General features: G+C 38.3%; 1 protein-coding gene across 7 annotated transcripts in view; it reads right to left on the minus strand.

Moving 5' to 3' along the window:
• The window catches only part of LOC121876256 (BCAS3 microtubule associated cell migration factor-like), a 58,427-nt gene that overhangs the window by 2,543 nt on the left and 30,749 nt on the right, over positions 1 to 25,135 (minus strand). For 5 of the 7 annotated variants that reach the window (XM_042381273.1, XM_042381279.1, XM_042381278.1 and 2 more), the window contains 7 exons: positions 22,346 to 22,431; positions 20,877 to 21,074; positions 20,040 to 20,213; positions 12,078 to 12,342; positions 9,823 to 9,972; positions 8,129 to 8,212; positions 1 to 868 (listed from right to left, as the gene is read on the minus strand). The exon at positions 1 to 868 is cut by the window's left edge and continues 2,543 nt beyond it. In XM_042381273.1, coding sequence (XP_042237207.1) covers positions 1 to 868; positions 8,129 to 8,212; positions 9,823 to 9,972; positions 12,078 to 12,342; positions 20,040 to 20,213; positions 20,877 to 21,074; positions 22,346 to 22,431 — 1,825 coding nt within the window. The remainder of the gene's footprint in view (positions 869 to 8,128; positions 8,213 to 9,822; positions 9,973 to 12,077; positions 12,343 to 20,039; positions 20,214 to 20,876; positions 21,075 to 22,345; positions 22,432 to 25,135) is intronic. The other 2 variants (XM_042381277.1, XM_042381280.1) reach the window with 2 other exon arrangements.

Here is a 25,135-nt window from a genome sequence, read left to right on the forward strand (position 1 = left end):
TTCTTATCATCTTCAACTGTTATTTCTTTGCAGTAACTATCTTGAGTTTCTGTAGCTGAAGAGTCAGTCACACATCTTAAATAATCTGGTTTGTCACTAGATCCAACAAGTCTCCTTGATACATTTGTTGAAGCCTCGGGAGATATTCTAGCATCACAGGTTATGTTGTTTGGATTCTTTGAAGGTGTCAAACTCTCCTTTCCTGTTGTCCCCATTCTACTTCTTAACGTTATAGTAGTTTCTGCTGTCTTGATTACTTCTTTGTCTGATGATACTGATCTTGTAGGTGATGTCATCAACTGCCTGACAGATGATCCTTCTCCGCTATTTGGCACTGTTATTCTTGTACTTGTTGAAACTTTAGAACCTGTAAATCTTGTTTCTCTTGGTGACATTGAGGACTCCCTCTCTGCTTTGACAGACACAACTTCAGGCTTATCAATCTGGACAAATTCAGGACTGTGGCTGCTAGATTTTATCTCGGGTCGGTCAATTGGGACCCATACCGAGTCAGCCAGCTCTGCCACTCTAAAGCCAGAGCCCAGAGTTGAGGACAGCTCTTCAGCTGATGAAGTCAGTGCCCGGTTGTCTTCTAAGCTTGGGGTTCTCTGAATATAAGGAGAAGCTCTTACTAAATCTGGGTGAGTCACAGCCACCTGATGCAGGCGAGGTGTAACAGCCTGGATCTCTTCACCTACATGCGAAGATGGCCGTGATGAGATTCGCGAAACAGAGGGAGAGGCTGTAGATGACAGAGCTCGTCCTGAGGATGGCCCTGGGGGATCACAGCTGATGTCCATCACATCAGTCATGTCTAAAGCTGAGTCATGGCTGGTTTCTCCGTGCGATGTCATGGCACCATCCTCACCTGCGGACGAAATAAGACCGCTCACCACCATTCTTTGCCACTCTCTTGAGAGAGAACTTAGATCTACACAGTCCTTAAAAGAAGAACTTATATTAAGTCCACGCCACCTTTGCATGCGCAACAAAACTTAAGTCTACAAAGTTCGTGTTGAATTCAAGTATTAGTATTTCTTGCAAATTTAGAGGTTGTCCAGAGCAAACACAGATTACTGACCACTTATATGTTCCTTCAGAGACCTCATTAAACCTTGACTTGGTTAGTTTACACAATTTTTTTTTTTCATAACAATTGCCTTCTTCTCCCTTTCAAAAAGGTTCTGGTCTCCTATCTACTGTACAACTATTTATCAATTCCAACCTGAAACAGAATTCTGAAACTCTTTAAGAAACTCGAAATTTAATTCATAATATTTTCCTCTGTTAGTTTCACTTTCTACAACGGCTATCATATGTTTCCCCCCCCAAAAAAAAGATCTTGTAGTAAGTGTATTAGTCGATATACCTATCTAAGGTTATGTAGATAATGTTATCATTCTAGAATTCCTTAAGTGTATTAGTGTTACATGAACATTTTAATTTCCACAGATTAATACACTACAGAACCTTAGATAACTCTACATTATCAGAGAACAACACACACTATTAGTTCACATTTGTGTATACAGAAAGAAGATCCTTACTGTTAAATTAATAATTCTTAATTTTATAATTACAAAAGTGATATTAATAAATAACTTAGAATGTCTTAATAACAAGAAAATGTATAAAAAAATAAAAAACATCTTTTCTGTGATCATATGAATAAACTGCAAAATATTTACAAATCAGTAATTTACATTAAAATGTATTCATATATACTGTATTAACTAAACAGAAAACACTCAAAATCAATGATACTTGGGATCAATGAAAACACTGTATCCCTCTCATTAATACAGTACAGAGGGTCCCCGGGTTACAAAGAGGTTCTGTTCCTGAGGACGTTCGGATACATAAGTCGGAGCACATGTTATGTGCATACCATACTTACAGAACAATGTACAAAATCCCACTATATCATAGCCTAAGTCCTTATATATATATATATATATATATATATATATATATATATATATATATATATATATATATATATATATATATATATATATATATATATATATATATATATATACAGTATATATATATATATATATATATATACTATATATATATATATATATATATATATATATATATATATATATATATATATATATATATATATATATATATATATATATATATATATATATATATACAATATATATATATATATATATATATATATATATATATATATATATATATATATATATATATATATATATATATATATATATATATATATATATATATATATATATATATATATATATATATATATATATATATATATATATATATATATATATATATATATATATATATATATATATATATATATATATATATATATATATATTATATATAAATCACTTAATCTAAGACAAAAGAAGAAATAGAATGACAAAATACAGTGAATAAAAGTAAAAAATAAGTCATCAGGTAAATAAAATACCGTACTCTAAATTTCATGTTTAACACCGTTCGTATCGGCGGGTGTTCGTAAGTCGGGGACCCCATGTGCTCTGATGCACCACCTTGCAGTAAGCATCAATAATTAGAATACCAATACCCTCATCACACAAAGATATCCCACCTGCTAATTTTGATGCCTTATATCAAGCCCTGCAGTACAATGTCTTTCCTCTTCATGTTGCAAATTTCATCAACTTATTTCTAGATTGTTTGGGAGGAGTGAATTACGTGCTCTGTTGCTGATAGGATTCACTCTGTACTTGTACATTTTTCACGTGAACATTTTTAATTGCCAACATCAATGAAGAGATGGTTTGTGGTTCAAATGTCTATACCTATACTAATTTACTGTGAGAGAAAACATGGCATAGGAAGCAAAATAAAATGATGATACAGTAATCCATTTCACTTGACACAAATTGATCAATATTTCCAGCCTGAAACTATTATCAAGATTCATACTGTTTCAAACACTCCTCCAGTACATTAATTTCTCACATTGTTCATTATATTCCAAATTAAGAAGAAAGATTACTGTAATTACAAGATATTAATGTTAATGGATAAGATGAGGAATATACAAAAAAATAGTGTCCTTAGCAACAGTAAACATACTGTACAGGTGTATATATAAACAAATGTAAATTGTCAATATGCAGTCAACAATACCTGGAATTTTACAGTGAATAAAAAAATTTCTTGGAAGTTCCAGAAACTGTGCATTACATCATCTCTCAAAGCCGGAAAAATATCCTCCATCCCCGGAATTTTCCGGATATCGGAAAATTTTTCTTGCAATTTCTGGGAAATGAGCCTGATTTTCATCTCTCAAACCTGGAAGAAACTTCCCCGTCCCTGGAATCTTCCAGAATTTTCTGGCTATCGGGAATCCCTCAAACCCGGAACTCTCCGATAGCCGGAATTAAAATTTTCTCGGAAAATCGTTCCCAAAGCTAGAATTTTCCGGAAAATTAAGGCTTTCGTAGCGATTTTCCGAGGGACACATTTTCCAGAAAATTCTGAGAAAATTTTCCCGATACCCAGAAAATTCCAAGGGGTGGGGGGAGATTTTTCCTGATTTGAGAGATGAAAATCAGGTGCATTTTCTGGAAATTACAAGAAAAATTTTCTGGTAGCCAGAAAATACCAGGGAGGGTGGGGGCGTATTTTTCAGGATTTGGGAGATGATGTACAGTAATGGCCAATTTCAGGAACTTCCGAGAACATTTTCCGTTACTCGGAAAATTCCAGGGATGAGGCATATTTTTTCGGCTTTGAGAGATGATGTAATGCGCAATTTCTGGAAATTCCGAGAACATTTCTCTGTTGCCCGTAAAATTCCGGGGATATATATCATTCCCGGAAGTGCTCTGCACCAATTGTTCTGGCGAGTAGAGATATCACATATACTGTATATATATTTCTCCTTCAAAGATATAACTTTATTACAATTTCATATAACCTTGATATTTTTTAATGCTTATTCCTCAAAATATCTAGACTGTATTAAATATTTGTAGCACTCCAGTAATTCTTCACACAATTCTTCACACAATGTCATGGTGTTAAGGACAGTGATATAGAAAACCATTTTAGCAAGAGGGAATTTTCCATTTCCAGTCTCAAAAAAATACTGAAACACATTACTCAAAGAAACTTAAGCTATTATCTATAATCTGTTTAATGTAGTAATGTACAGTATACTATAAAAAAAAACCCAGGACTTAAATTACCTTTACCTCAACAGACAAGGGTTAATGCTCTACCAGTAGTCTTAAAGTTCACTAACTTTCAGGCCAAGAAGCCCTCATGTCTGGTAACTTTTTCAACTTTGCTTTAAGCTATGAAATTTTTTTTCATAAATACAGTGTACTGTATTTGATGTTGATAAACAAAACCCCAAAAATGTAAACTAATGCTAATGTGAAGGCGTACAACCCGGCACTAGCAGCCTCATCCAAAGTCTACTTTAAATTGAAAATACTGAACTGTACTGTACTGTACTGTACATTATATTCAAAGAAAACAGAAAAAAGTTATCAAAGGGGAAACTTATTAAAAGTAAGAGACAGATGAAAGGACACATAAACAGGTAAATGACATCACCAGTATAATTACCATAATCTTGACCTGGATTTTAACACAAGTATCTCCCCCCCCCCCCTATCTCTCTCTCTCTCAAAAACAAACATTCAAATGTACAGTACTGTACTGTACTGTACTCACACAACCGACACCATTTCTCACAAAATCAAAATTGGTCTCTGCTGTATATGATCAATTAAATTCACAGAAATTATGCAAAGATATTTCCAACAGAAACCAACATTACTGGAGAAACAAAATAATATAGAAAAGAAGGGGGATATTTTAACCACAATAAAGTGTGGTCTGCAGTTTGTAGCATATACTAGTAGTAACTGAAAAAGACATGTCACACAGAAGCCACACCTGTTTTACAATCAGGTTATGCAAGAAAACTTTAAGTTTGCACAGTATAATAATATAACTACCATACATGGTAAGGGTATTAATACATTCAAGTTACATATTGTGTATGAATGTTAGTCTACTGCAGGGTGTAAGGGATATGTCATCACATGCATGTCAATGTTATCTTCACACAACCTATTTTTCAGTACTGTACACAATTTGCAGATCAAACGCAAGATACGCAAACTATACAAAGTGTTAAGAGTAAATATCATCATGCAAAACCACGGTCACCACACACTCCATTATATTCAAACATCATATATTCAAGATACACAAATCAGACAAAATTATTACAGTACAGGCATCCCCTGCTTTATGGATAGGATGAGTTCTTGAGAAATTTTTCATAACAAGAAATTCTGTAACGCAAAACAAATTTTCCCACTAAAACACATTATATAATCGGAGATGTTTGCCTATGGAAAATTTTCGATCAAAAGACAATGAAAAACAGTTACAAATAAAAATAAACCTTTTTAAACAATATTAAGTGGACACTTGAGTACAGTATTGTATGATATAATATAATAATACTGTACTGCACATGCCAGCCCGCCTCCATTGGCTCGCCACCTTTGTCTGCCTCTAACTGTCCTCTGGGTCATACACATGTCATAGAGATTGGCTAATCTCTGTTATTTCTTCATTTCTCCTTATTAACCTTCACCACCATGAATGTGAAGTAACCAGAAAGTAACAAGAGTGATACTGACAGCAGGAGACAAAGAAAATCTATTTTGTTAGACATGAAAATAAAAGTGATTGAACATTTTGAAAAGGGAGAATGTACTATTGTCTTTACTGTAACAACCTCTGGTAGGTTATTATTGTCCAACAGTTCACAACTGTCACAATTTTCTGGTTTCTTTAACTTGAGGCTGTGACCTCTAGTGTAAGAAGGCCATCAAATATTCCTTTAATACTTCATTAAATAATTTACTGGTAATTATATATCCTTAAATATGTTTCTAAAAGTTTAATATATAAACATCAAGTGAAGACAATCTATTAACAGATGGCATCACTGGCAGGTGCAATGTCTGTTAACACAGGCCAGCAGCATCTACACGCACCATTCATGACACCGTAAGTTCTAATGATGTATTACAGTAGTAACCTCGAGTCTGAACAACCGCAGTCCTGGATGCAGTTGTTCACTTTAGTTATAATTTCTTACCATATCCTATTCACCTTTAGTGTAAAAAAAAATTAATTATATCTTTAGTTTCATTTCTCAGATAACCATTAAATATTTTAAATATATTTCTTAATTACCTGTATGTCTTTAAAATGTTCAATAATAAATGAAGAAAATCAACCGGCTGATGAAAGCCTAGACTGGATAACAGCATCTACGTAGTAGATCACATATAATTCACAGCACTCGGAATACTATTGCTCCATTAGTTACCCTGAGCCTGAACAAAGGCAGACCCAGAAGCATCTGGTCAAACTCAAGGTGAGTTATAATTCACTCATGAGTATTTTGAAATAATGGAATTACAGTAGTGTTGAAGGAATTTTTTGGGTACAGTATAGTCTCGATTTACACGGTCAATTAAACCCGTGGAGGTCCGCGTAAAAGGAGGAAAGCATAAACGAAACAACAGAACATATGGGATTAATTGAAATAGAGACCGGGCCGACTCCCAACCTACACTTTTTCTGACACAATACGTACGTTGTAGTAAAAATAACATCTTTTATGATGGTATGCACGCACAATTAATATTTAAGAGAAATATCAATAATATTAGGTTTTTTAACACTAACGTTAGTAGAAGAGATGGCTGGGTACATGGGGATGGGGGGTTGGTTCTGAGGCAGAGGGCAGATTATTGGCCCTCACTTGTATCACCTGTATCACTATCCACCACAGAGGCTTGCAGGGCCTCTTTGTCAAACCCCTCAAAGTCCATATCCTCACTATCACTAACACTGACTTGGGCTGGCTGTGGTGGGTGGCGAGTGAAGAACTCGGTAATGTTTTGTTGACTGGGCGACCTTGTGCGCACCCTGCCTGCGCCGCTTCCCACGTAAATGATGGAAAATATCGCTTAAATAAAATTGTCGGTCTGGCAAGGTGCCGCGTAAATGACCAAACGCGTAAACGAAATCCGCGTAAATCGAGACTATACTGTGTATGTTTTGGGACTGTGGTCCTATACCAAGCTTTTCCCCTCCAATACACATCTCTCACAATTTATAAGGTTATCAATGGTTTTCTTGAATTCATTTAGTATGAATTTGCACAACATGAGAAATTTTAAGAATGTAACTCTTGTGTTAAGCAAGACCTACCTACAGTACAGCTACTCCTTGACTTACGACCTACTCGACTTACGACCACCCGGACATACAACCGCCTCGGTTGTACCAAAATTTTGTCAAATTACGTATTTTCGAGTCCCGGCGTTAGTGATTGCGCTGTGAACTGACAAAATTTTCGTTTGTAATTCACTTTAAAATGGCTGGCAAGCTTAAAAATGAGAGTTTTGTGGTGCTGATAAGAAAAAGAGACACCCATTTTAGATTTTCTATGCATTATTTAAGCATTTTCGACTTAAGACCAATTCGACTTACGACCTGGATTAGGGTACCTAACCCCGTCGTAAGTCGAGGAGCAGCTGTATACACAAAATACTGGAATTTAACACACCATAAATGCATGGCAGTAAATACAGTAATTCAAGAGGGATAGAATCCCTGTTAACACATGTGATGCTCTACATGCAGTATTGCCAACACAAATAATATGTCATGTTTAACTTGGCACAAACTGGTAAAGCAATATAAACAAGATTATATCAACAATAAGGAGGTTGAGGAACTGAGTGTAATGAGCGCACATTACACACTCTCACATACTGTATATAAATAAACAAGACTGGCACGCTTGCTGGTAAACAAAAGCATTGTGAAATCCATGCCTTTTTTTAATTTTGATTATTTCTTTTTCTTTTTACTCAATTTTGTGTTGGGGAAAAAATTTATTTCTGTAAGATTTTCATTTCGTATCTCAAATTTAGTGGTCATAATTTACGAATTTTTGTAACCTGAAAGTTCGTAACACAGGGGATGCCTATATAGTATATTGCCTCATGCAAAACAAATATCCAGCTTACATCACACACAAGACACATACCAAGCACGATGGTGCCTAACAGTTGTGGACCAAGGCTCTGGAGTGAGCAAAGTCGGCGGTATAATGGAGGGATGTTCTTGCCTCCTAGGGAGAACAAAATTATTGTTTTTCTTGGGTTTTTTTTTCATGAACCCACAAATCTGACCACATATATGTTACCCAAAGTGCATGCACCCTTGTTCATGAAGCCCATACACATCTCTAGATGCACAACAATAAATGAACAATTATTTTCATCTGTAAATACTGTAACAATAACAGAAAATGTGAATAGAAAGTTTATTTCCTTTCAAATAATTTTTCCTTGTACTTTACTGTACATCAAAAATAAATATGTGCACTAGAAAGCAGAATACATCTGTAGTATAATCTCTGAAGCAAAAAATTAAAAGATTCAATACACAATTCATTGGTCATTTAAATAAGACCAATGTTTCTATCTACCTACCTTAACATCCACATGCATTCTTCACACCAGACAACATTGTGGATGAGGTAAAATCTTCAATAATACCACAATCCAATGTTAAAACATTTCATTATGATTTGTTCCTGAGGAAAAGTATGTGCCAGATATATGGTTATTGAAAACATATATCTTCTATAGAGAAAGGGATAAGTACAATATGACTTTGACTTTGAATGAAATTTTCACCACATATGAAAGTATAGTCAATGTCACTACTGAATATTCATTGGTGATTGCATTTATCTTTAGTAAGGTACAGTTCACAAGAAAAAAAAATTCTACTGGCCATACAGGTGATGCTGATATTTCTGGAGACACATCTTCCTCTCCACAATTGTTTGGTCTAAAGTACCACAGATATATAAAACATATTGCGTGTGAGGAAGTCTTTGTACTTCTAAGACTGCGAACATTCATAAGATATTGGATAAGGCTGAAGGATATACTCTCAGGGGAAAAACAAGCTTGAGTAATGAATAAAATCTTCCTGAAGATGTTATGTGGGTTTTGGATTTCTTATATGCTAAAAAGACTTCTATTACAGCTGCCCCCTCAAGAGTGAGACAATACAGATACAAACGCAAATGAAACATTACCCGGGTATGTATCTCATTTGTGAGTGGCCCACTCATCATAATAAATAGCACCTGATAGTAAATATCCTTTTCCAGTATATAGCAACTTATCTTTATACAGTACCTGTACTGTAAGGCTGATCAAAGTATATATCCCAAGGGTCCTAGATATTATTTCCCTTTCTTGACTAAAGTAAACCTAAATTCCCAGCAGTCCTAGAGTGAGGAGTTGTAAGAGATGTATTCTGACACATTTTGTTCACACCAGAATTATCTTAAGCGGTGTGTTAGTCTCTTACTATACACAACAGTGATAAGTGTGAAGCTTTACCCTTCATGATCGTATAAAAAACAGGTATTGGTCATGTCCAAATTATCACAAGGAAGACAATATGCACATTTAAATCTTGTGTTCTTGCAGAAGCATAACATCTCAAAAAATGAGAAATTACCCTCAATATTACCTGAAATACTTATCTGTACACTCAACCAAAATAATATGGTTCTGGGCACATCATACATCAGGCTCCTCTACACACAATTTTACAATGCCTTCATTCATCATTCAACCAAACACTATGCAGCATTGCTGTACTGTATGTTTTTTTACACAATATACACTCATCACATAACAATAAAGTAACACTTACCAGTATCACCGCGGTGACCAGCATGTTGGGTATCCAGCATGGCATCTGCAAGGTCATGTCTCAGTTGTGTCATCATAGTCTCAGGATCAAAGCTGTCAGAATCACCACTGTATCTCTCCATCAGTCTTGGTGATTGATCATGGCTGCCAGCTACAAAAAATTATAGAAAAAATCAAAATTTAATATTCTTACTCAAATATTAAAAATCTCTGTTTTCCCATCTGCTTGTACAGGAACAATTAAAAACATAGAATAAAAGTCATCAGAGGTAATAAGCACACAAGCTACAAACTTCACTACACTGGGACAGCTGGTAATCTGCCATATGCTCAGCCTCCACACTACTGCCATATTAACTATTATCTCATTTCTCTACTTGTTATTCTATCACATTACTTCTGATCTCTTTAATATTCAGATTTTGGGTGAGACTATAGAAACTGCATTTTGTATCCATGTATAGTCACGGTCAAAAGTAATTATCCACTCCACCATGGGGTGGACAGGGGACACTGTCAACTTGGGGGGGGGGGGAGCGCTGTTTGCTTTGGAGGTGGAGGGGAAGGAGGGTGGTACGCGATGCAAGTTCGTCGTCGGAGAGGAAAGGGATTGTAGAAAGCAGGAAAATTTCAGAAAGAAGGAAGGGAAGAATAGATGCAGGTTTTTTATTCTCATGCTTGAAAGAGTAATAGATGAGGACCCTTATTTTATCATTATTATAATGTGCCATCCATTTCCTTATTCCCATTTTTTTCATGTTGTTGCTCAGGTTTTAAACAATGGTAATTAAATACTTATAATAACATAGATATGAGGATAACTATTTAATAGAAGGGTGGAAATCACATTTATTCTTAATTTTTACCAACACAGGCCATACAGAATCTCAATAGCCCATCCAGTGTCCTCCTCACCATAGTCTCCCCAGCCTAAAATTATATAATTTATATGAATTAAGAGTCAAAATATGTTTTGTTTACATTACACACCAGAAATTAGTCATGTTAATATGTCAAATAATAACAGCCCATAAAAAATAGTCAATGTGGCTGGTTCTCAAGTTCCCAGACTCTTCCCAGAGGGTGTTAACTAGTGTCGCAGTGACCCCAACCTCCCTTGCAGTTTCTGACATGGAGCCAGCCGCGCAAATTGATAATTTGCCAGCGACTTGCCAATCAACATTCTTTAGTGTCCACCCTGGGCTGGGCGTGGAACAGTGGGCAAACATCATTGCTACTACCACATTCTATCCCACAAACCATTCTTATGTTTTTTTATCGGTTAATAGTGATCTTTTTCTTCAAGGACAGTAGTGCTGAGAGGAAAGTGATCAACTAACAATTCACTCTTATTTTTTTCAATTCATTTTTTTTTTCAAGAATGGTAATGGCAAGCGGTGGAAGTAATCAAGTAAGAGCCTCGTTTAGTGTTACTGGTGGTGAGCAAGCCACTCCCCCCCCCCCCCTCTCTTATGTTGTCATGAGAGAGGTAATAGGTAGTAGGAAGCTACCAAACAGGGAGGTCCTACTGCCTTGGAAGATATTGGAAGCATAATGTGTTGTCTAATGGTAGACCCTGCTGCTATATGGCATCACAAAAATTGTGACCAAGTCCCAGGTTGCTGATCTGACTTTTTGCCTCATTTATACACAATTGCAGGGTCTCAATTTTCTCTCGATTTTACAGTAACTAGAAATTTTGATTAACTATTTTGTGAACTATTTCTCTAATATCCTGTACATAATGTATATGTACAGGTAATGTATGTTGTCATGCTATGGTACATCTAATGGTTAGGCAATTGTGACCAAGTCCCAGGTTGCTGATCTGACTTTTTGCCTCATTTATACACAATTGCAGGGTCTCAATTTTCTCTCGATTTTACAGTAACTAGAAATTTTGATTAACTATTTTGTGAACTATTTCTCTAATATCCTGTACATAATGTATATGTACAGGTAATGTATGTGCAAGTTAAAAGATGTGTACATTTGGATGGTTAGGAATGTAAACGTTGGGTTCATGACCTCATTGGGTACTTTTGCTAGTTCCAAAGGTTTTCAGGTGGCCGACAACCCGCTCTCACTCTCTCAGTATTTTTACCACTCAGTTCCCGAGAATAACAAATGAATAGTACGAAGAGCATCTGTAACATATGATTTACCCATACATTTACATAATCATAGCCAGCTCTAAAATATCATAAAAAATATTAAAATTGGAAATAAGAATACAAATACAGATACCCTACTTACTAAGTGAACCAGCTTCAATCAGGACTGGGACATTGGCACCACCTGTGCCTGGCATGTTGACTGGTGAAGACCTGGGAGGACGATCCATTGAGGAACCAGAGATTGGTGTTCCCTCATAACCTCCCTGGCTACCCCCACCACCATAACCAACTCCCACACCAGGAATTGATTTGAAGGTGAACTGTGGACCCATCCACAGTCGTCGATGAGGCCCTGCATGTGTGTGAATCTCCACCTGGGAACAATGACTTTTCATCATCCGATACTGACAAGGTAAAAATATAAATTTTCTATCATTCTGGATTGAACAAAAACACATTTTCTATTGTCATCAATGATAAGTAAATTTAATCAGTAATATATCATTAATATAGAAAAAAAATTCTTAAACAAACTTAAATATCCCTTCTTACTACAGTACATCAATTCAGTACTGAAAACTGCACAAAAAACCTTAAGTTTCTATTGCTCCTGTGAAAAATGCAGCGAGATTTATTCAGATAAAAAACAAAGCTGAGAAAATAGTAAACAAAGCTTTTTATTTCTCTGAGGCAGCATGCTGCCTGTAGTTCATGTCATGAGTTAGAACTTGGCCTCCCTGATAACACTTCAAACATAATCAATCTAAGGAATATCATAAAAGGTAAAACAGTGAATACCCCCAGTAGACTCGCAACTTACGCATATTTTTCTTACGCGGTTTCAACTATAAGCGGATTACCCCAGGGGTTATGTTACAATTTCCAATTTCAAACTCAAAATTTTCAAAATGGGTCATAAGTACGCCAAACGCTAGCCTGCCAAAGCTCCAGCCCCGCCATCCCACCTCTCTGTCTTCAGTTGCCGCGTGGGTATTGTCGGAGTAACACCTGCCTCTCGTGTGTGTCAATTTAGTGCGCTTAAACCTCTCAAACCTCTCAAACTCGATCATAATGCCCAAACACAAGCCAACCTCTGCCTCTGGTCCTCCAGCAAAGAAACAAAGCTCTGTGATGACCTTGGAAGAAAAAGTGGCCGTTTTAGACTCAAGAAAAGGTGGGATGTCAGTCGCTGCTGTGGCACGGAGGTACTGACGCAACGAATCAAGCGTAAGATCTATTAAGATTCGGGAGAAGAAAATTTGTGAAACCGTGTCTTAAAGTGCCTCATTTACTCATAAGGTGACTAGCCAGGTTAGAGATGTAACTCTAGTGAAGGTGGAGAAGGCATTAAACATCTGGGTAGAGGATATGAACCAGAAACGTGTCCCCATCGACGGCAAAGTGCTCAGGGAGAAGACACTGAGTCTTTATGACCAGTTTAAATCTGAGGTTCCTCAGGGCAAAGCATCCACCAGCTCTGAGAAGAATTTTAAAGCCAGTGCAGGATGGCTCAACAGTTTCAGAAAGCGTTTCAACCTGAAAAATATTAGAATCACTGACGAATCAGCATTGGCGGACGAGGCAGCTGCTCGGGTGTTCCCAGACGAATTCAGGAAATTGATTGAGGAAAATGGATATCTTCCAGGGCAGGTCTTCAACGCTGACAAAACAGGTTTGTTTTGGAAGAAAATGCCAACCAGAACCTACATTTCCATGTCTGAGAAGCAGGCCCCCGGGTTCAAAACTGCGAAGGACTGCGTCACCCTCCTACTATGTGGTAACGCAGCAGGGCATATGACAAAGCCAGGCATGATTTATCGGTCTGCCAATCCTCGTGCTCTGAAGGGAAAAAATAAGAATCTCCTCCCTGTCTACTGGCAGTCAAACAAGAAAGCCTGGGTGACAGCAATGTTTTTCCTTGAGTGGTTCCACAAATGTTTTATTCCTGAGGTAAAGAGCTACCTAGAGAAGCTGGGCCTACCTTTCAAGGTGTTGCTGGTCGTTGACAACGCACCATGTAACCCGGATGCCATTAAATTCACACACGATGACGTCGAGGTACTGTTCCTTCCACCCAACACCGTCTCCATCCTCCAGCCTCTCGACCAGGTGTGATTCAGTGCTTTAAGGCAGCGTACACATGCCTCACCTTCGTCCACATTCACAACGTCATGGAAGACGACACTAATAATAGTATTATGGCAAGCTGGAAGGAATTCAGCATTGCCAATCGCATCACTCTTGTGAAGGAGGCCGTGGGTGCACTGAAACCAGAGTCGGTTAATTCGTGTTGGTGGGCACTGTGGAGTGACTGTGTGCATGACTTCAAAGGATTCCCTACGATCTACTCTGAAGTTAAGCACATCATGAAGGTGGCCAGGGCTGTGGGCGGTGATGGGTTTGAAGACATGGTCGAGGAGTTAATTGAAGGGCACCGGGAAACTCTGACTGATGCTGAGTTGGAGGAAATAGTGAGAGCGGACGAAGAAGACGGCAGTGGCGACGATGATGATGAAGAACAAGATGAGCCAGCACGTTGGGATATAAACAAGTTTAGTGAAGTGTTTCAGGTGGCCGAGCACTTGAAATACTTAAGTGTCTGAGTATAACCCCTCACGAGGTCTTACAAGCATTATGGCTCAGTATAAGAATATGTTCCAGCAGCTTAAGAAATAACAACAACTTCCCATCACCATGTTCTTTAAGAAAACCTCAGCATCAACATCGTCAGCAGATCAGCCAACGCCCTCAACTCCTCACAGTGACCTTGAGCTGCCCACATCCTCCCCTGCATCGTTGCCTGACCTTGATGATCCCCACACGGTGAAGTTGGAAAGGGATGAATAATTTCAAAACAACAACATAGGTCTATCTACATAAAGTTTTTTAACTAATTTTTTGGCTCGATATACGTAACATTCTTCATTTATTTTTATTCATTTACATGCACACACTGTCCTAAGGGAAAAGCTGTACTGTACATGTACTCAAAATAATGTACTAAATAATTACTAAATTTTTGATGTCTAATGCAAACTATAGCATGTTTATATTCAAATTAATCACTACAGTTTAAGAATCCCAGCAATATAAATTATATTCTCCCCGGTCAGTTCAGTGACATTTTATAGGAGAAAAACTTAGTCACTCTAAAGGACAGATAAATAAATACGCACAAGACCTTCGGCACCAACTGCCACAACACATCACCTCACCTCCCCCTCCCCTTCCCTCCCTCCCTCTCCCCCATCTTCCCAGCCAGGGTTTGGTAGTTTTAGGCTTAAATTTTTTATCTTAAATAATATCACAGACTAAAGTTAGGAGAATATAATTTGCATTGCTAGAATCCTTGCAAGACAGCGAATAATTTGAATGTAGACATCATATATTTTGCACAAGAGATAAAAATTAATCACCTGTATTACATCACAGTAGTGATTTATGAGTTCCAGTATATATATATATATATATATATAAATATATATATATATATATATATATATATATATATATATATATATATATATATATATATATATATATATATATATATATATATATATATATATATATATACAGTATTACCCCGCCAACGCGTTTTCGCATATACGCGGTGCCTTGCCAAAGCTGAACTTTCACTTAACGCGGATTTTTCCACAGCAACGCGGTGAGTGTCCGGCTCGGATGCTATTTTTAGATTTTGACCACGCGCCACCCGCCCGCCCGCCCTCCTGCCTGCCTGCCTGCCTCTCCCTCCTCCTCCCTCCGCTTGGGCAAGCGGCGCGGTAAGGTTGCGCAGTGTGTGTCTTTGTTGCGTTATCACTGACGTCATATGACGTCTCGGACTGTGATTGGCCATGCAGCCCTACCCCCCTCTGCTGCTAGCTGTAATTGGCTTAAAGTATTATGACGTGACTACCCCGGGGAGGGAGGGAGGGAGGAGAGACGACGCTTGACCTAGCCGCGGCAGTTTCATCCCTCAAGGCCACGCCGGGTTAACGCGCATCCATTGTTCCGTAAAATGGCTTCCGCCGGACCACCACCCCCAGAGAGAAACCTTTCCTTACCTGGACCCAGCGGCACTAAACCAAAGAAGACACGACGTTCATTAAGCTACGAGCTGAAGTACCAAATTGTTCAAGATTTGGAGAAAGGAAGACGCCAAGTTGATCTCGCGCGCCAGCATGGCGTCAACGAATCTACGATTCGTACGATCAAGAAGGATGCAGCCAAGATAAAGGAGCACATGAAGCTCACAAAGTCTGCAGGTGCTTCAGCTATCAGGTATTGCCAGAACAGGGTGCTGGCAAAAGTGGAAACTTTGCTGGTGAGTTATTTGGTGCGTCAGGCGCGACGCAACATGGCGGTGGACACGCGCTCAGTGCAGGAGTACGCACGTGAGCTATACGCAGCAGTGACACGTAAACTGGGAATTGCAGAGCCCAAACCCTTCAATGCTTCCCATGGTTGGCTGCATAGGTTTAAGAGGAGGAACAAGGTCACCAACATCAGCATTGTTGGTGAGGAAGCGAGTGCTGACCGTGCGGCGGCTAGAGATTTTCCTCCGTTTTTACGTGAGATTATGGAGGAAGGACAGTACAGTGACGACCAGGTGTTTAACATGGACGAATCTGGTCTTTTCTGGAAAAAGTTACCTTCCAAGACCTTCGTTGTCCAGTCTGCGAGCAAGGTAAGGGGCCGGAAGATGCAGAAGGAACGCATCACCGTCCTGTTTACCACCAATGCCTCCGGTACCTGTAAACCAAAGTTATCGGTGATTCACAAAGCCCGCAAGCCGCACGCCTACAAGAATATGGACATGAACAAGCTTAATGTCCACTGGCTAACCGCACGTAAGGCGTGGATGTCCTCTTCTCTGTCCCTCTTCTGGTTTGACAACTTTTTTGTTCCTGACGTGCAGAAATTCTGCGAGCAACAGAATGTTCCATTCAACATTTTGTTGCTCCTTGACAACGCACCTGGACACTCGCCCCTACTAATGGATCGTCACCCCAACGTAAAAGTGGTCTTCCTTCCTCCCAACACCACGTCATTAATCCAGCCTATGGACCAGGAGTTAATCTGCAACGTTAAAGCTGCATACTCGGCAAAGAAATTCAAGCTCCTGAACGACTCTACCAACACCAAGGATGAGTTGCGTAAGCTGGGTGACACCGACAGCGAGAGTAAAAGCGACGAGGACAAGGAACAAGAGGCGGCGACTCAAGAACTTCTCGTCAAACAATTTTGGAAGAAGTTTAACGTCAAACAAGCTGTAGACTTCTTGGTGGAGGCATGGGATCTGCTGTCTATTGCTACGATTCGTCACGCATGGAGACATGTGTTGCATGGCATACCAGGTGAGAGGAGGAGTGAACCTGTGACTGGTCAGGTTCAGACTGTTGCAGTAGCAGTGGACCTTGCCAGAGAAGCTGCGCAGACTGTTACAGCTGAAGGCTTCTCCGAGACCACCAACGAAGACATCATGGAGGTGATCAGAGATCCTGAAGTGACTGCCGACGAGATGTTGGAAGAAGAACCCGCCAGTGAAGAGGAGGAAGAAGGTGCGTCATTCTCCGAAGAACCTAGTTTAAGTCATAGTGATATTAAGTGTGTCATAGAGTTAACAGAAAAAATTAAGTCCATCGTTTCCCGCGACACTGACGATGAACGCCATGACGTCTTCCATAACCGACTGGTGCAGGCTATGGAGCCGTACATCACGGTGTATCATGAAAACATCAAAGCCAGCCGTCAGCAAAGCATAACCGAGTTCTTCGCCCGCAACCCACCACAGCCAGCCCAAGGCAGTGATAGTGATAGTGAAGGTGATTTTGAGGGATTTGTCAGGGAAGCCATGACAACTGTAAGTGACAGTGATATTGATTCACCTAGTAATGGTGATTCACCTAGTAATGGTGATTCACCTGAGGGGCAGTAATCTGCCCTCTGCCTCGGAACCAGCCTCCATCCCCGTATGCCGACCCATCTCTTCTACTACCGTGAGTGTTCCTTAAAACTTTTCGTTTTTTAACCTATTCTTTATTTTTCCTATGTTAACCTTTATCTTTCCTAACCTAACCTCTTCTATATTACTTGTTTTTCATGCCACCATAAAGTTAAGATAGAATTTTTACTACAACATAGTTATTTGTCGTCAAAAAGTGGAGTTTGGGGGTCGGGCTGGGTTCTATTGGAATTAATCCCATATGTTCTGTTATTCACTTAACGCGGTTTCACTTAGCGGGACCTCTGGGTTCAATTGACCTTAAGTGACAACTTTAACTGTGTGTGTATATATATATATATATATATATATATATATATATATATATATATATATATATATATATATATATATATATATATATATATATATATATATATATATATATATGTGTGTGTGTGTATATATATGTGTGTGTGTGTGTATGTACAGTATGTACATACGTACGCACGCAATATAGTCTCCATTTACGTGGTCAATTAAACCCGTGGAGGTCCGCGTAAAAGAAGAACGCGTAAACGAAATAACAGAACATATGGGATTAATTGAAATAGAGACTGGGCCGACCCCCAAACTACACTTTTTCCGACACAATACGTACGTTGTAGTAAAAATAACATCTTAATTTTATGATGGTATGCACGCACAATTAATATTTAAGAGAAATATCAATAATATTAGGTTTTTTAACACTTACGTGAGTAGAAGAGATGGCTGGGTACATGGGGATGGGGGGTTGGTTCTGAGGCAGAGGGCAGATTATTGGCCCTCACTTGTATCACCTGTATCACTATCCACCACAGAGGCTTGCAGGGCCTCTTTGTCAAACCCCTCAAAGTCCATATCCTCACTATCACTGACTTGGGCCGACTGTGGTGGGTGGCGGGTAAAGAACTCGGTAATGTTTTGTTGACTGGGCGACCTTGTGCGCACCCTGCCCGCGTCACTTCCAGCGTAAATGATGGAATGAACCGCGTAACTAATAATTGCCGGTCTGGCCAGGTGCCGCGTAAATGACCAAACGCATAAACAAAATCCACGTAAATCGAGACTATACTGTATATATAGTGATTTAAGGGCGATTTAGGGGATTTTTAGGAGTGTTTCTGACTTTACGCGTTTTTTTGGCTTTACGCGAGGTCCCAGGAACGTAACCCTCTAGTAAGTTGCGAATCTACTGGGGGTATCTTAAAATGTAAAAAAGTGAATACAGTAATACAGTGAACCCTCGAAGATCCAGACTAAAAAGGGGGACCACCTGTCCGGAAAAGCCGATTGCCTGAATTTTTTGGCAAATAATAAATGATATAAGAAACACCTAAAATACAGTACTTATGTAGTGATAAACAAATTACCATATTAAACCAAGCATTTACCTATGATAACATAATAAGAAACAATGTATCATTACTAGAGTGAATGAAATAATATTCCCACAAATAACAATTGTCAACTCTGTTTATGTTTCCCACCTCTCCAGGCACCTGTGTCCAAGCAACTGACGGGTCAAGCAGCGCCCATGAGCCTAAAATGTTCTTTGCTCTGGTTTGAGAATGTTTCTTAGGGAAACTTCTAGGAGGCTTCTTAGCCCAGAACCCCCCAAAAAAATTTCAGGATTTCCAAAATCCGGATTTCCCGGGTCCGGATCTTTGAGGGTTTACTGTATCACCATCAGCCGGAATCCATCAAACCCGGAACTCTCCGATAGCCGGAATTGAAATTTTCTCGGAAAATCATTCCAAAAGCCGGAATTTTCCTAAAAATTCCAGCTTTGGGAAAATTTTTCAGAGGGACACATTTTTCCAGAAAATTCTGAGAAAATTTTTCCTATACCTGGAAAATTATGGATATTTCCAGGGATAGGGAAGTTTTTCTGGGTTTAAGAGATGAAAATCTGCGCATTTTCTGTAAATTCCGAGAAAATTTTTCCAGTACCTGGAAAATTCCAGGGATGAGATATTATTTCCGGCTTTGAGAGAGTCGTCTCGTTACCCAGAAATCTCTCATTCCCGGAAGTGCTCTGCATCAATTGTTCCGGCTAACGAAGATATCACTATCATAAAAAGTAAAACAGTGAAGATAAACCCATCTTACCTGGGCCATCCATCGTTCCTCTGGATCATCATGGTCAAATGAGTGAGCAGGAGAGAGTGAGCGTGGTCGAGTGGGTGACAAGGGCGCTAGGAGTGGGGAGGTCATATCCAATGGTGGCCTCAGTTCCCCACTTGTTGATTCTCGAACCAATGCCCACTGAGCACTTGCATGAACCTGTGAGGCAACGTTATATCTCTAACTATTACCATATAAAAGTTACACCATTGACATTTCTTGAATTTTTTCATCTTTGAGAAATTTAGCCTCTTGAATAAAAAGTTCATACATGACTTAACCAGGAGCTTACCAGCTTACCATTTTAATAAATTTCAGTTCCAGTTTTAATATCAACCCCACTGTAAGGAGGATAACCCATCTTTCAAAAATCCAATACTGTACTCAACACATATTTCCATTTCCAATTACTGTACCTCAGTACTTTCCTCTTTCATTACACGTACTCTTATAAACATACTCCTCCACATTCCTTCTATTTTTCATTTACAAGGCATTTCCACCTACTTTCACTTTTTCTAACCTTAAAAACATTTTCAGGATTAATTTAAGCTTCTATCTTAAGAATATGAACAAAAAAATAATCAGCACATTTTCTACATTATTAATTCTCCTCCCTTAAAATTTTTGCCGTAACCTTCTTCATACCACAATCTATATATGCTGTATGATTCCATTACCTCTACTCCAATATAAATCAATACTCTATTCTTATAAGTATTTAATCTTAAAAAGACATGTGACACTTTATATTCAATTTCTCAAACATTTGGTTTCAAGGTAAGACTGCCATGATCAATGCAAATATGTACTGTACTGTACCTCTAATTCAATGGGTGAGTCTTCTGTGACCTTGTCCTGGGGAATGCCAGCAGCAGGATGAGGCTCAAGATGGTACTCTAAGAGGTTGCCGTGGTATGCCATGACAAAAAGTGAATCCATAGTTCTTCTTTGCTTATCTCGTGGCACAGTAGGGGACCCAGCGAGCCAGCCGCGGGGACTTCCAAATAATGAAGCCACCTAACAAATGCCAATCATAAACAGAATGGTCTCCTTCTAGCTGTTATGTTTTAGACTTCACTAAATTTATACAGTACATCTACAAGCATTTAAATGCCACAAACACGGGAAATATTCAAAATATGAATCTCTGTTGTAAAAAACTAATCCTAATAATAATGAAAATAAGCTTACATTACAATAAACCTATAAAACCAGATTTTCCTGAACAGTACAGTACAGTAGAACGTCGATTTAAAGCAATTCAATTTCAGATTATTGATTTAAAGCGACACCCACAATTAAGGACAATGTTTTAATTTAAAGCGAATCTTTCCTATTTTGCGCGAATCAATCTGGCGCATCATATTTTAAAATTCGCACCTAATGTTTCACTGGGCATGCTACACTGTCCTAAGGGCAAAGCTGTACTGTACATGTACTCAAAATAATGCAATAAATGATTACTTAAATTTTTGTCTTGTGTAACCAATAGCATGATTATATTCAAATTAATCACTACCTTATAAGAATTCCAGCAATATAAATTATATTCTCCCCGGTCACTTCTGTGACATTTTATGAACAAAAACTCAATCTAAAGAGCATAAACAAACAAATAAATACTTCACTAGACCTTCGGTGCCAACTGTCAAACATGTCACTGTCACCTCCCCTTCCTCCCTCCCTCTCCCCCATCTTCCCAGCCAGGGTTTGGTGGTTATAGGCTTACAGTTTCTATCTTATATAATATCGCAGACTAAAGTTAGGAGAATATAACTTGCAGTTCAGTGTCATTTTATATGAAAAAAACTTAGTCACTCTTAAGGACAGATAAATAAATAAGCACTAGACCTTGGCATCAACTGTCAAACATATCACCTCACCTCCTCCCCCCCCCCCCATCAGCTGATCACTAGTAAACAGACCATTTCATGTCCCATACTTCTAGCTGTGTTAATTTATGAGTGTTTCTTTTAACAATACTACAAAAAACAATGGTTTGTATATTCTAGGAGATGGGCTGAGGTGCATCTGGGGAGACTGTCAGTCTTTTTAGTATTTTGTGTTTCTCTCAAGTACCAAACTAAATTATTCCATTGAAACAACACTTCGATTTAGTGCGAATTCGGTTTAAAGCGACCTCTCTAGGAACGTATCTCGTGTTATATCGACGTTCTACTGTATTTTGTTTTCTACAAATTTCTACAAATTTTTAAATGAATTTCCAGTGTTCTCATAACTGGTTTCATCCATTCATGATACCAGAGTGTGATTCCCATGTCACTAACCTTGATAATGTCGTCACCACTTGGAGATCTTGGAGACTTACTACTAGGAGGGCTCCGGCTTGGGGAAGGTCCTGTGCCCATAGTACCTTCAACAAAAGACCTTTTTTAGCCATTTTCCTTGGCTACCTTTGAACATCTTTTCTAACCTTCCCTGCACAATTTTCATGATATGTTTTTCTTGAGAAATTACCATTAATGTCAGGTTCTTTCTAGCTACCATATGTTGATCAGTGCTTGCAGAATTTTCAGTCAACTGTTATTCTACATTAAAGTCCTCCAGAATTGTACTTTTCATGCATTAGTTTCTGTTTACATTATTGTACAGTAATCCTTCACCAACTGCAGGCATTATGTTCTAAAATTTTCCCATGATTGGCAAGGCTGAGTCTAATGGGAAATAAGAGGTTTGGGGAAGTGACCTCTGAGAGACACCTAAAGTGTCTGTAATGTGCAGCTCAAAGTTGAATATAAGTACAGTGTTCAGTGATGACTAGTGCTAGCACAACAGAAAGCCTCATAGTAAAGGAGAAAATACAGTAAAACCTCTATACACCGGACTTTAATGCAGTAAAACCTCGATAAATCGACTTCGATATATTGGAATTCACTTTTTTCGGACTGAGGTACTGGTCACCAGAAATACTTATTATTTTTTTTTTTTTAAGAAATGGGGAAGATTAATAAACAAAAATCTTATGAAAAGAACCACACTTACTGAATACTGTGCAGTGGTCTAATCAGATTTGCTATAGGCCTACTGAGAACTAAGACACTTCAGTAAATAAGCAGGCTGGGGCTGATTAGGTGTTGCTACATTCGTCAGGTTTACTTATTTATTGATTCAGTATTATATTTCATATGATTGGCCTCTTATGGTTTATAGTTCATCATGGTTAATACAACATCTTGAGTAATAGAGAAAAAATACAATACTGTATGTTGTTTGTAATACGACTTAAAAATAAAAGGATAAGCTGTATCAAAAGGTTATTTATTCAAGACGTGTTTGTATGAGAGCTTTCAGCAGACCAGCTTACAACAGAGGTCACAATAACACACTGTATAATAGTAATAACTCCATTAGCCGAAATCCCTCAAACCCGGAACTCTCCAATAGCTGGAATTGAAATTTTCTCGGAAAATTACGGAGTTGGGAACGATTTTCTGAGGGGCACATTTTCCGGAAAATTCCGAGAAAATTTTTCCGGTACCCGGAAAATTCCGGGGATGAGGGAATTTTTTTCCGGGTTTGAAAGATGATGTAATGGGCAATTTCTGGAACTCCCGAGAAAATTTTTCTGCTACCTGGAAATTTCCGGAAAATTCCAGGAATGAGGGATTTTTTACAGCTTTGAGAGAGTCTTCTCATTACTCAGAAATCTCTCATTCCCCAGGTGCTCTGCACCAATTGTTCCGGCTAACGAAGATATCACTGTATTTGATATGAAGATACCTTCCTAACAACATTATTTACTACCATTGGGTGTTATAAGATGGCTCCATTTGGCTACTTGTACACTTAGACAAATGATTAATGAATAAACCAGGGTATATGCAGATACACAATATTGTACACTACAATATTACTTCATACAGTAAGTGATAATAAATACAGCTCCTCCCCGACTTACGACCTACTCGACTTGCATCCACCCGCACTTACGACCTGCCTCAGTCGGACCAAAATTTGGTCAAATTACGTATTTTCGAGTCCCAAAGTCAGTACACAGACAAAATTTTCTTCTGTAATTCACTTTAAAATGGCTGGCAAGCATAAAAGTGAGTGTTTTGTGGTGCTGAGAAGAAAATGAGACCCATTTTAGATTTTCTATTTATTATTTAAGCATTTCCGACTTACGACCTGGATGTCGGTCCCTAACCCCGCCGTAAATCGGGGAGCAGCTGTACACTACAAAAGTATTTTTTAAGTGGTGATAAATACATTGCAACAGTATTTATTAAGTGATGATAAATACACAACTGTGCTGTACTAATTTACTAAGAGTTGAACACTGATGTTGTGGTAAGCCAATCAGCTGCTTGCCCTTTGTAAACAAATGACACACGGTGTTCAGTGTGAAAAAAAATTTCAGGAAAGATGATTCTTTTAGGAGAATATTTTATCAACCTGGTACCAAATGAATCTAAATTATATGAGAATTGTGGTGAAAATTCATGAAGAAGTGTTAAAAGAATCTTTGGGATTGGGAGCCACCCACCTGTGCTATCCACCCCCCCCCCTCCCTTTGCCAGCTGCTCCCAGATAAACACTCGTCTTCCACATACAATATACTCCTACACTTATTTTTTCTTATTTTTTTCTTTTTAGTACTGTACTGTACAGTATACAGTTTTCTATTTATTCATAAGACAAATTCTGTGGTTGCTTACATATAACAATTTACATTAAATAACAATCATCTCGGTGAAAACAGTTTTTGACAACCAGATTTAAGTGTGATTTTCAACCCAGAGAGTTCTGTGTCATATTTTTTTTTTATTGTTGATGTAATATTCTTTTAATAACCTTGTTATACACTTAAAGATCTTAGTTGCTTTAAACAGTTCGGATAAGCAGTGTTCCCCACCCCCCCCTTATACATATACTGTATGTATATTCTCTTTTTTCTGACTTTCGCATTTTTCGGACTGGAGTCTGCCCCAATTAGTCTGATTTATTGAAACTCTACCTGTATACCAGAATTCATTTTTTCAGACTCTCTGAGGTGCTCCAAGCCACCCCTCTATTCACCAGATACACTGTATTATAAACAGTTTGGAAAATTCAGA

Source organism: Homarus americanus, unplaced genomic scaffold, assembly GCF_018991925.1.
Source record: "Homarus americanus isolate GMGI-L3 unplaced genomic scaffold, GMGI_Hamer_2.0 scaffold34921, whole genome shotgun sequence".
Lineage (NCBI taxonomy): Eukaryota > Metazoa > Arthropoda > Malacostraca > Decapoda > Nephropidae > Homarus > Homarus americanus.